The sequence below is a fragment of the Nyctereutes procyonoides genome, unplaced genomic scaffold, assembly GCF_905146905.1.
Source record: "Nyctereutes procyonoides isolate TBG_1078 unplaced genomic scaffold, NYPRO_anot_genome, whole genome shotgun sequence".
In the NCBI taxonomy this organism is placed as follows: Eukaryota; Metazoa; Chordata; class Mammalia; order Carnivora; family Canidae; genus Nyctereutes; species Nyctereutes procyonoides.
In genome coordinates this window covers 4,488,069-4,501,591 of record NW_026575146.1, presented here as the reverse complement: position 1 = coordinate 4,501,591, position 13,523 = coordinate 4,488,069, and the positions used below count along the sequence as shown (strand labels likewise).

General features: G+C 32.5%; 1 protein-coding gene across 3 annotated transcripts in view; it reads right to left on the bottom strand.

Moving 5' to 3' along the window:
* The window catches only part of STXBP5 (syntaxin binding protein 5), a 166,615-nt gene that overhangs the window by 137,566 nt on the left and 15,526 nt on the right, over positions 1-13,523 (bottom strand). For all 3 annotated transcript variants that reach the window (XM_055310078.1, XM_055310079.1, XM_055310080.1), the window contains exons 3-4: positions 3,715-3,796; positions 397-497 (exon numbers count right to left, since the gene is read on the bottom strand). In XM_055310078.1, coding sequence (XP_055166053.1) covers positions 397-497; positions 3,715-3,796 — 183 coding nt within the window. The remainder of the gene's footprint in view (positions 1-396; positions 498-3,714; positions 3,797-13,523) is intronic.

Below are 13,523 nucleotides of genomic sequence, written 5' to 3'. Positions count from 1 at the left end.
TAACAGAACATCACACAATTATGAAAATAACTATGGAAGACTGGCATGTGCCAGTATGAAACAATCTGTCAGATATATTGTTGAGTGAACACAAATTATAGGAAGAATATATAATACCTTCCCCTTTATGCAAAAAAAAAAAAAGCACTATCTAAAAAGATTTTTGCCTATATGCACAAAGTACTTCTAGAAGGACATGGAAGAAATTTCTGTGGTTATCTCTAGAGAGGAAAATGAGTCTGGAAAGAAAGGAAACTTGCTTTCTATTGTATATCCTTTGAAGTTCTTGAATTATTTCTTAGATTGTGCATAAAGTCTATCTCAAAAAAATTCAAAGAACATATTTCAAAATAGAATAGCAAATATCTTACATTGAGGATAACAGAGAATTCTTACCTTTCTCTGCAAAATTTAAGTGAATGTAGTATGGCAGGTCTCTTTTGACGTAAATTCCATAAATGTAAGGTGTCATCAGCCAAGGCACTCACAAGAGCTCCCTTAAAAATAAAATGTAATATTTTTTATAGAGAACACATTTTACAAACATTAAAGTTACTAAAGAGCTGTCAAAAAAAGTCTTCCCAAGTTTCAAAACTTTCAGTAAATAGATTTAATTTTCAGAAACATTTGTCTCACCCAAATTCTAAGTAGCAGATGTAATACACTGTTATATGTATTTGTACAAAATGTTTTAACTTCTTCAACAATTTAAAGTATAATTTAGTATCTTATAAACTATAAGTACAGTAGGATCTAGATGGATATTACGGTTGATAGCTATAATCAGAAGTAATATTAATATTAGAGTTACTTGACCACTACTACATATCATCTTGACTAGAAGAAAAATATAATATGAAGCAACATTCCCATTTTAAGAAAAATTCTTTAGAATGCACTATGCCTAGATCATAATTCTACTACTAGAATGATACAGAAAATAAAGATAGCACTCAGCAACTATAAGCTCAATAACCAAAAGATCGAACAATCAACTAATTTAGAATGTTAAAATATCTGATAGTATTAAATAATATTAAGTATGGAGAAGAAAATCTCTGGCCCCATATGAGAATCACAGAGGAGGCTAAGTCTCACCCTCGACCTCACAAATCAGAACTTTCAGAGCAAGAACTTATACAGGTTTATCTTTAAAAATCTCCAGAAGTGATTCTGATATGTGAACAGAATTAAGAATCTCTACACTAAGGTTGATTTATTAAGACATGTGCTTGTTTTTCCTCCAAAGAGTCAGATACTTTTCATCTATATTGACAGTAAGATAAAAATGCAACATGAAAAATTTATGTTAATTTCAAAACAGGATTCCACTCATCAGGTTATTACGAGAAATCTTAAAATCTCCTTCCTTTAAACTAAGAGTTTCTCATTTATCAAAGAGGATTAAAATAGCTCTGCAAATTTACATTAAATGATCTCCCCAAGTCCTTTCCACCTTTGAAATTCTATGAAGACCACTCTATGGTGTAATTCCTACTGCTACAATATGGTTATAGGAGAGCAGAAATAAAGTCCATATGCTTTCACTTAGAAAGCATCCTTTATCTATACCACTTTGAAGCAGAGAAACTCAAAGATTCTTAGTATCAGAGATTTGTACTCTTCATTCTTATTTTCACCATAGAGATATAGAGCCGAAATGGCAGTAACAGCTGACCACCTCCCTTAGTGGTCCCTTTACCTACATACGATCTACTAAATATAAAAGCAAACAGCTACTCTCAATTGTCAGATTTCTGTAGCAATCCTCAATTATTCATATTTTGCTAAGCATTTTTTTAAAACAGTAACATCATTTTTAAGTACTCAAAATGTAACATCTAAGCATATAAAATAAAAAGTCATATCCAAGAACTCTAAGATGAATCCTATCCAAAAGAATCCTGCATGAATGACAACATAAATTACTTAGGATTTCTAAAATTTAGGTGTTTAATCAGTTTGCAGTATGTTATTTACATTGGTTCATGTACTTCTTTAAGATATACTCTTAACACATGTATCAAAATGGATAAGAGGTTAGTGGTCTCCAGGGATTAGGAACTGAGAGCAGGAGGGGGCCCAGTTGTAAAGGGGGAGCCTTAGGAAATTCCTTTATGATGATGAAACTGATCTGTATCTTGTTCATGGTGATCATTACACAAATCTATTATGCATCATAAAATTGCACAAAACTACACACCCATACTGACACAGGAGTACACGGTGGTGAAATTTAGATAAGGTCTGTAGTCTAGCTAATAGTAGAATATGGATTCACTTTCCTGGTTTGATATTATACTACTGTTACACACAATGTTACTATCAGGGGAAGCTAGGGGAAGTACATACAGACCCCTTCTGTTTTGAAACTGCCAGAATTATTTCATATCAAAATTTTTTTAAAAATATGAAAAATAATCTTGACTCCTCATAAATGGGTTCAACAACTTTCTATATTGTGATTTCCTTCAAATTTTAACATTTTACAATGCATATTATACAGTTCTAAACAGAATACTAAACAGTGTTTAAAAAAACACTTCTGACTCAAAAACCCCTACATAATTGCATATTAATCTTCTGATAAAAACATTTTACAAAAGGTCAAAGGTATCAAGTGTTTTTTTTTTTTTCCTCTCACACACATTTAAGAATTTATTCCATGGAACCTAAGGACCTGAGGGCAAAAAAAATGTCCACAGACTATCATCCCAATAAAGATAGCAGAGCCTTTTCTGCAGTAATTTCTTCTAACGACCAGCTTTTTCTGTTTGTCACTCCATACAGTAAACATCTATTCTTAGAGCTGCTTATTTTTTACCTTTTAATTTTTTTAGAAATTCCAATTAGTTAACATACAGCATTATATTAATTTTAGGTGTACAATATGTGATTCAACAATTCCATACATCATCACCCAGTGCTCATCACAAGTGCCCTCTTTAATCCCCATCACCTATTCCACCCACCCGCCCCATCTCCCTCTGGTAGCCATCAGACTGTTCTGTATAGTTAAGACTCTGTTTCTTGGTTCACCTCTTTTTTTTCCCCCTTTTGGTTTCTTAAATACCACAAGAGTGAAATTGTATGGAATTTATCTTTCTCGGACTTATTTCGCTTAATTAGCATTATACTCTCTAGCTGCAAGTCACTGCAATTGCTCATACTTTCTAAAAACCTGCAAGCATGTTATCTACTCTGACAAAAAAAATATTAGTTTCCTGAGCTTCTTCCTAACTTTATACTCTACCAAAAAAAAAAAAAAAAAAAAAAGGCATCATCAATTACTTCAAGTGACACAACAATTTTGAACAATAACCAGTTTTCTTTTCTAATGGATTTTTGTTTCCTGGTTGTATTGCAAACAAGTCATTAGAGAAGTATATTTTGTTATTTATAATAAACTCAATCTTTAAAAAAATTTAATAATTTTAGTGTTACATAACTTTCAGTATCCAAGAAATAAAATTTAAATGCAGCACCCTGTACCAAAAGATCTACTTATACTATTTTATTTGCAACACTGTTTTGAGAAGCATCTTGCATTATTTAAGCCATGATGATGGCTTAAAATGAATTGCTATTAGCTGTGACCTATAAGAAATATACTTTTGTTCAAATATGTAAGTATGAACACATGCAAGAAATCTGAAAGACCAGATGTGGCCCTATTTCAAATATAAGTAGGACAGATTAAAGCAATTCACTGACCTCATTGATCAGGAACTGAAGCTGGATGACTGCGGCTCCACTGTCATGTTGGCAGTAACATTCTACTCCTGGACGACCAAAGCTGTCATTAATTTCATTAAGGAGTCTACAGTATTTGTGGGCTTTTTATAGCAATTCTTAAGTTATATAATAGACTAATAAATTATTCCAATGACCTGATATTCACTACCTGCTATTTACTGAGACTAAGATTCAGAGCTACATTTATTAAGCATCAATCTGATCAGCTAGTTTCTGCTGATAATCAGAAGTCTCAGAGATGACAGGTCTAAAAGAAATAACTATTCCTTCTAGAAAATAAAAGAACTATCAAAAATAGGAATATACAGAATGTAAAATATATTTAATACACTTTACTCTGCACCGTTTTTTAAAAGTAGTTGATCTGCAGAGCATCCAATTTTTCCCAAAGCAGCAAACAAATCTGAAAAGCAGAGACATGTCATTTTGGAAAAATGCTTTTGGAACCAGTCTTTTTACGGCATTTTTCATTCGTATAGTATTATTTTTAATAGTGTAAGTTAATATAATGAACCATATTACTATGTTTATTATTGTAGCATGATGATGTTATATTACCAATGAATCAATCTTTTATGACAGACTTGAATTCAAAATATGCAAATTTGTATTAATTTGCATATGATAACAGTAAACACAATATTCTCTGTTAGGCATATATTAAACATGTTATATGTATATACTAACTCATTTAATTCCCATAATCTATGAAGAATATATAATTTCCCCCTCCTCATAAACAGATAAGGAAACTGAAGCACAGAGAAATCAGTAACTTGTTAAGTTACACAACTAAAAAGAAGCAGAGATGAGATCTGAATAAGCACTCTGGCTCCAGAGTCTATACTCTTAATAAGGTATGCTAAATAAAGAAAACAAACAAAAATCCAAACACTTTACAACTTATTACGTGCCAAGCATCGTTACATGCTTTTATCTTCATAAACTTGAAATGAGAAATTAGTTAGCTATTTTAACATGCCACTATACTAATCTACTTTTTACTGGTTCACAATAAATATTAATTAAAAATAAAAGGCTAAATCTAAAACTAAAATGTGATGGGATTTAATGAAATTACAGCTCTCTTTATGTAAGTTCATATTCAGGTGTATAGACTATTTCTATATTCTTTTAATGTCCAAAGGCTTTTAAGTAAAAATAAGCATACTACAGGTTAAATTCCTACTTTCTGTGCACTTTTTCCTTCTGATTTCTAAAAGTTTTTCTAGGTGATATTTATTTTCCACAATTTTTTTCATTTTACTGCCAGCAATGAACTTCTATTATTTCATAAATAAACGTGCATGTTTTGCCTATAGTACCCTACGCTTTAAGCATCTCAAACTTTTATCATCATCACCATCATCAGTATTAGTACTAGTTTTACTATACCAATTGCCCAAATGCACCTACAGGAATCTACATTTCAAATTGTTACCATTGGCACTTGGTAGTGCCAAATCACATGTGGCTGGCCAAGATACCTACATCTATATTCATCCATTTCTTTTGAAAGGATGCCCTTTTAGCTAATAAATGGAGTCTAATTCTAATCTTTCCAGCGAAATTATTCTTCTGGGACCAATTAGCATATTCTATAATCCTCATTTTACATAGAGTAAAACTTCTCATCTAACCAGATCAGTAAAATTAAGTTAGTAAAAAAAAAAAGTGAGCTATTATGAAGAATCATAAAAACTCTACTTACCTTATGTGTTATTTATTTCAAAAACCATACATAATTTTGCTAATGTCATATTATCCAAAGACTTTTTGAAGTATGGATCTATTAACTAGATTCAATTGTTTTTCTTACAGCACAGCCATTGTAAGTTAGGGTGGCTCAGTCAGTTGAGCATTTATCTGACTCTTGGTTTTTGGCTCAGGTCCTGATCTCATGACTCATAGATTCCAGGCCCACAGTAGTGGCACTCAGTGGGGAGTTGGCTTGAGGATTCCCTCCTTCTGCCCCTCCCCCCATGTGCATGCTCACATGCACTCGCATGCTCTCAAAAACAATCTTTAAAAATAAACAAATAAATAAAATGTATTCATAACTGTAAGATTTGTAGTTAAATTTTTTAAACAGATCCTTAAAGATACTGGCAATGCATTCTAAATGCAGCATTCACATACAATCCTACTTCTTTTCTGATAATTTACTGTTATCCACACAGCATCAGAAAAATTTTAAGTGACTGACTTCATGAAGTCTTCTCAAAGTATTCATCCTGCATTTTTATATATATTTTTAAAAACCCTCTATTTTGCATTCCCATTTCATCAGTTTATATATTCTGAAAGTGAACTAATTACTAGATTGTAATAACAAATATGACAGGCACCAATAGATGTGGAAATACACAAAACTGATTATTGGTTAAGTAAAATATAAGCAAATAGATCTACTAATTTGGGCCTACTGGTCTGAAAACTTCATTGCGCTGTGGGTATCAATCAATATTTTACTCATAGAGACTGGAAAGTTTAAGTCAGGAAGTCTGAAGTCTGGAAGAAAGGTTTATTATTATCTACACATGGAACTATTCCAGACAAAACGATACTTTTTGATGACAATATTAATATAGTCACTTTACTTATAGCTAAGATGATAAATTTACTTTCTTAATAAAGAATTACCAACTATTTACTAAGCTTCAGTCTCCATGTCTTATATACACAATTGTACTTAATCCTCACAGTAACTCTGAAAGGTGGTTGTTATCTATATTTTACAAATGATAATTCTGGGGACACCTGGGTGGCTCAGTGGTTGAGCGTCTACCTTCAGTCCATGGCATGATCCTTGAGTCTCGGGATCAAGTTCCACATCAGGCTCCCTGCACGGAGCCTGCTTTTCTCTCTGCCTATGTCTCCTGCCTCTCTGTCTCATGAATAAATAAGTAAAATCTTTTTAAAAAATGGTAATTTGGAGGCTCAGGGAAGTGATTCTTCTCAAGGTTACTACTGATTTCTCTCCATTTTCCTTTGGATAAGGTAGTACTATGCTGTAGCCAGCTCTGAAGGATCCTTAATATTACAAAAGCTCTATGGATTGGGGAGAACAAAATCATAAATCATTACTTTGTAGTAACAAAAAGTTTAAAATTAAATTTTAAGCAATGGAAGGTACTTACATATAATCAAAAGATAGTACCTGAAAGAATACAAATTCTAGAGCAAGTAGTTCTCAATCCTGGCAGTGTATCAGAATTCCAGCTCAACTGCAAATTTACTAAACCCAAATTGCCTGAGAAGCAGCCTGGGTAGGTATCCGTCTTTGTTTTATTGTTGTTGATATGGCAAGGAACATCTGAGGCACAGTGAAAATTAAGACATCTTCTTTCAAGTCAGTTCATATGCCAGCTCCACTAGTACTTGCTGTGACCAGAGGAGAATTATTACACTTCTCCACTTTGTCTATAAAATGCAGGTGCTAATCAAGTCTAGCTTGCAGAGATGTGGTGAGAATTAAACCTATTAAGAGTGTACTCCCCAAATGGTACCCATCCATTATCATTATTTAACTAGTATATTCACTACTTTAACAAGAAATAAAGACACCTTATTTTGGACATACATAATGTAAGAAAATAACTTTGGATATATTAGATCACAGCATGTCACAGATGTAAATATTCATATTCTTTTCTATTTTGTTCTAATGATTATGGCTTCTTGCATATGTGGTTCTTCCTAATATTGTTATTACTGAGAGTAATACACCATCGTAACTCCTGAATAAGAGCTGCAGAAGACAAGGCTAAAACAGGCTGAGAGTAAAGTCTTTGAACGCAAATCTTTGAATTTAGACATGATCCTTTAAGTAAACAACAGGGAGAAAAGAAATATTTAAGGAAAAAAATACAATATGATGAAACTAGCATTTACTGATGAATAATCAGGAAGATATATGTGGAAGAGATAAGCAGAAACAAAGACCAAAACCAGTTAAATAAACCTTTTAGAATACTGGACCATCAAATTCAAAATAAATATTCACTCAATTGCTTAAGTGGTGTTTTGTTCTTTTTTTTTTTTTTTTTTTTTTGAAAGGGAGGAAGAAACCAGGAATTAGGAAACCTTTAAGTATATCAACACCATCATAGTAATTAATATTTATTAAATAAATAATATGTGTCAAGTACCATACACATATTAGCTTACAAGAATACCTCCTTCCACAGGCTCTGTTATTCGCAAAAAAGAAAACTGAGATACAACCAAGCTAAATAACTTGACCAAGGCCACTCAGCTAGTTAGAAAAGAAGGTGGAATTTGAACCCAGGCAGTCTAACTCCAGTATACACATACATACATGCATACAAGCATTTAAATATAAATCACCAAGCCTTACTGCACCAAAAAGGAGCCAATTTTCACATGCTGAAAGAGGACTTTATCTCCATTTGACCCTAATCTGCACTTTCTAACTAGTTAAGTTCTTCTTTCCAGTTTATCTTTTAACTCAGGCAGAGAACCCTATGGCAAAGCATCCTGTGATGGACCAACTACCCTTGGTCAGCAAGACCTCACATAATTGACCCCAAGACAATGATCAACCTGACCATTACTGCCCACCTGCATGGACCCACTGATCTTTGTCCCACATTTTCCTTATATAAACAGAGAACTACTTTTAGCACATTAAAGACACTCTTTGAGACGTTAGTTGGCTGTCTTTCAGGTGTTGGCCTCACTGAAATATATTTCGTTCTTGTTCTACCACCATCGGTAGCTCTGCTTAGATACTGTCAGTAGTCCTTTTGGGACTCCCAGAGCCAGGTGCTCTTGCAACTATGGGCCTTGGTTATAATGTAAATGTCACTCCCCTACTTGCTTTAAGTCATATTAAAACCAGAGAATGAACTTACAGAAGGATATTTATAATATTTTGCATCTGAGCACAAAATAAACTCAGACTAGTCTAAAACTCTAAAACTATGCCAAATGCAACTTTTAGTAGCAAGTAAACATTATAGAACCAACTGGGCACAAGCAATACACCAATCAAAAAATTTTTTTCCAGACTCATTTTTCATTTTAGTTCATGGTGATAAATACCTGTTAATTTTAATGAAGCACTATAACTAAGCAGATAAGCAAAAAGTGGAGTTCTATATTCTAATTATAGTTGAAATTTTGAGATTGCCTCCTTACAAATATTTTTAAGCCACCCTATACTCCAAAAGCCCACAGAATCAGAGACTGTATTAGAATAAAGGACGAAAATCACATGATCATTTTAACGGACACAGGAAAAAAGCCTTTGAAAAAAATCCAACCCCTTTCATGATAAAATACTCAAGGAAAAGGAACTTCTTTAACCTGACAAAGAGCATGTATGAGAAACCTACAGTGCACAACACACTTAATGCTGAAAGACTGAAATGTGTATCTTCCTGTTAAGCTCAGGCAAAATACAGGATGTCCATTCTCACCATTTGTATTCAACATATGCAGGATGTTCTTGCAGGGGAAACCAGGCAAGAAAAAGAAATACAAAGTGTCCAGACTTAAAAGGAAGAAATAAGGTAAAACCATTCTATTTATAGAAGACATGATCTTGTATAGGAAAATCCTAAGGAACCCACTAAAAAACACTGATTTGAACAAATAAAGGAGTTTAGCAAGATTGTACAACACAAGATCAATATGCAAAAATCAACTGTACTTCTATACACTGGCAACAAACAATCTGCGAAGTAAAATTAAGAAAACAGTTCCATTTACAGTATCACAAGGAACAAAATACTTAGGAACAAATTTATCCAATGAAATGCAAGACTTGTACACTGAAAACTACAAAACATTGTTGAAGCAAGATCTAAGTAGGTGGAAAGACATCCCATATTCATGGAACAGAAAATTTAATACTGTAAAGATGGTAATATTCATCAAACTTATCTACAAAATTAACACAGTAACTGTCAGAATCCCAGCTGTTTGTAGGAATTGAGAAGCTGAGCCTAAAATGAGCTTAAAAGTAACGTGGAAATGCAAGGGACTGAGAAGAGCCAAAACAATCTTTACAAAGAAGAACAAAGTTGGAAGACTCGTATTTCCCTAATTCCAAAAGTTAATACACTATTACAATAATCAAGACAGTGTGATATTAACATAATTGCTGTATAGCTAGATCAACAGAATGAGTTGAGAATCCAGAAATAAACATTTATGATCAACTGACTTTGGATATCAAGGATGTCAAGACAATTCAATAGAGAAAGAACAGTCTTTTCAACATATGTCTTGGGATAACTGGATAATATCTACATGAAAAATAATTAATTTGGACCCCTATGTCACATTATATTAAAAAAATTAGCTCAAAATAAAGATCTAAATTCAAGAGCTAACTCTTGAATTCAAGAGCTAACACTATAACACTCTTAAAATAAAATGTACATTTTTGTGACCTCAGATAAGGTTGTGACTTCTTGGATGTAACACCAAAAGCATAAGCCACAAAAGAAAAAATAGATAAATCAGACTTCATTAACATTAAAAAGCATTTTTGTACTTCAAAGGACATCATCAAGAAAGTGAAAGAACAGTCCACAGAACAGGAGAAAATATCTATAAATCATGTATCTAATAAGGATTTAATATCCAGGATATAAAAAGGACTTTTACAACCAAATTAAAAAAATAATCTGATTTAAAAACGGAGAAAGGATATGAATAGATATTTCTCAAAAGAAATATACAAATACCCAAAACACACATGAAAAGATGCTCAACATTAGGAAAATGCAAATCAAAGCCACAATGAAATACTTCACCTTCCTCTAGTTATGATTATAAAACACAATACAAGAGTTTATAAGGATATGGAGAAATATGAAAACCCTCAATTAGTTGGCAGGGCTGTAAAGTTGGCATTTTGGAAAGTAATTTGCAATTCCTCTATGTTAAATGCAGAGTTACCATATGACTCAGCAATTCCACTCCCAGGAATATAAACAAGAGAAATGAAAATATACATACATGTAAAATTTCTACACAAGTGTTCACAGTATTATTCCTAATAGCCAAAAAAGAGGAAAATCTCAATATCCAGCAATTGATTATTGGATAAATAATATACAGTGTCTTTATACAATGAAATATTCAACCATAAAAAGAAAAGAACCACTATATACATTCTATATTATGGATAATAATGCTTAAAGACATTATGCTGAATAAAAGAAGACAATCATAAAAGACTATATATGATTGCATTTATATATGAAATATCCATAATAGATGAATCCATAGAAATAGAAAGTAAGTGATTATGAAGGACTGGGTAGAGAGTGTAAGGCAGAATAACTGTTAAATAAGTATGGGGTTTCTTACTGGGATAAAGAAAATATTCTGAAGTTAAGAAATGCTGATGATTGCATAACTCAGCGGATACAGTGAAAAGCCCTGAACTGTATATTTAAAAGGGTAAATTTTACGGTATTTAAAGTATCTTAATAAAGCTGTAATAAAAAAATTGGCGTCTATGAATGATAAATGATAATACACATAGGCAAAAACAAAGGACTGAATTTAAGGACAAAAATGGCTGCAATTACTAATGAAACAAGTTAAAACATTATATATTAAATATACTTTTAAAAATCCCTTTTATCTAGGATTTAAAATATCTGCCACAAGCAATGAATGAATTTAACTATTTAGCAACCTAACTGAAATGCAGCATAGTAAGAGAAAAAAAAAAATCACACTATAGTTGAACATTTTTGTAATTAAGCTCCTTATTTCCTTTTGTCTTGCACTTAATGTTTAAATATTTTTATTTCATTCAAGATTTAGACACAGGTATCTAAGGGATGAGAAACAATAGAGAGGACCCTTTATAAGCTTTTAAAATTCCATGAATCTGTAAGTTCAGTCTATTCATTTTCCCTTTCAATCATTTGTTAGACTGGTATTACAATCACAGCAATAGTTCCTCTGTTTATTCTGCCTTTTTCTACTATACTGTCAGTAAAGAATAAAATAGTTAAAGAAGCAGGAAACAGGACCCCAGCCAAGTGGTAAGTTCTGAGAGTACAGCTCCTAAGCAAGTTTTCATGCATGTATATTGGCAACCTCTACTTTTTTGAAGAATGAGATAATATATTTAATAAATTATTAAGATTTTTTAAAGATTATATATCTTCTCAGGGAATCTGTTCATCAATTCCTGTCAATGAAAAAAAAGGCAAGAAAGTACTGGCATTATTCCAACCCCTACAGAAGTGACACATTCAATTTTCCAAACTAGAAATGGAAGACTGGAATACATATAAAATGCAAAGCAACTGGAGAACTTTGATATCCTGTGCAGTTTCTGAAAATACACTTATATTCTACAAAGTTTAAAGATGAGGATACAGATAACTGAACTTTCCATGAACTTGTGACTAATAAATTATCCTACAGTGTAATACAATTAATTATATAATATTGTGTGAAAGTAATTTTCATTGAACATATATTCTGCTAACAAATCAAGAACAACTTTGATGGGTAAACTATTCCTTCCTGATTTAAATTATCCACCAAAACCCCTGATGATTTCCACTAACTTCTGTTACCATTTCTTTTACTGCATTCTTACACTATTAGCAAACAGAATAATTCACATCTCTACTAAGCCTTCAAGGTACTGCTACTCTCAACTGGCTTAATTTAATACTCTGAATAAAAGCTCAGCAAATGATTTTTATTTTTAATGACTTAAGTCCTGAAGAAACTTAACCATAATATGATTATTTTCAATAGTAAAGTTAAAATCTAAACACCACCATAATGTGGTCAAAGAATATTGATGAAAGCATTCTAAAAATGAAGAGGGGGAGCTTTAGCATCAGACCAACTCTCCCATTTGATGTAAACATAAACTACAACCACTGAGCAGCTGAGAGACTTCATTTTTTATTCCACACTGTAATGAGAAATAAGTGAGAGTCAACAAATAAAAAGAAGTAGTACATCATACATTTATCCTACTCAAAAAATGGAAATAGGTCAAATGATCTGTGATAAATAAGACAACCTACGTGTGCTGCAGCTTTCTCATCTGCAAATGCTTCACCTGCCTCTTCCACCTAATCAGTATGACAACCACGTACCTGCAAGACCAGACTTTATCAACTTCGTATTGAGATTACATGGTCCTTTTTTTATTGCTAGTCCTCATGTCTAGTGATACAATGCTAGGACAAGGAAAGACAGTAATTCAATCCTGCGACTCCAGTGCATTCCCATCTTCATAAATATTTCCTACCAGTTTCACAGCTCTGTCTCCAAAGGCAATGGTCTAGCAGAGTGTCAGCTTACACACACTTTACTGAACATGTTTCTACCTAACATCTGCCTCACTAAGAATACTGCTACCCTGTCCGTCAAACATTTAACCAGTATTTTTCTCAATTCTGGCTCTACATCATAAGCGTCCATAGAGATTTCACATAAAATAATTACATATATTAAGCCCCATGCCAGACTCACTCACTCAGAGTATCTACCGAAGCAATCCAAGTATATGTTTGGACATTGTTTGTATGTTCTTTTTTTTCCCCGCTCTATAAAATATTCTAATGTATAGCCATGGTTGTAAAAAAACCTGGAAAACCCGGTGAGTATAATTAAGCATTATCTTCCACAAAATTAAATTTATATATATGAATGACTTATTAATTTCTCAGACTGCCTTTCTTCAAAAGGAATAATCATGAATCCCCTCAATATTTGATCATAGGTATATTTTCCAAATTTCTAAT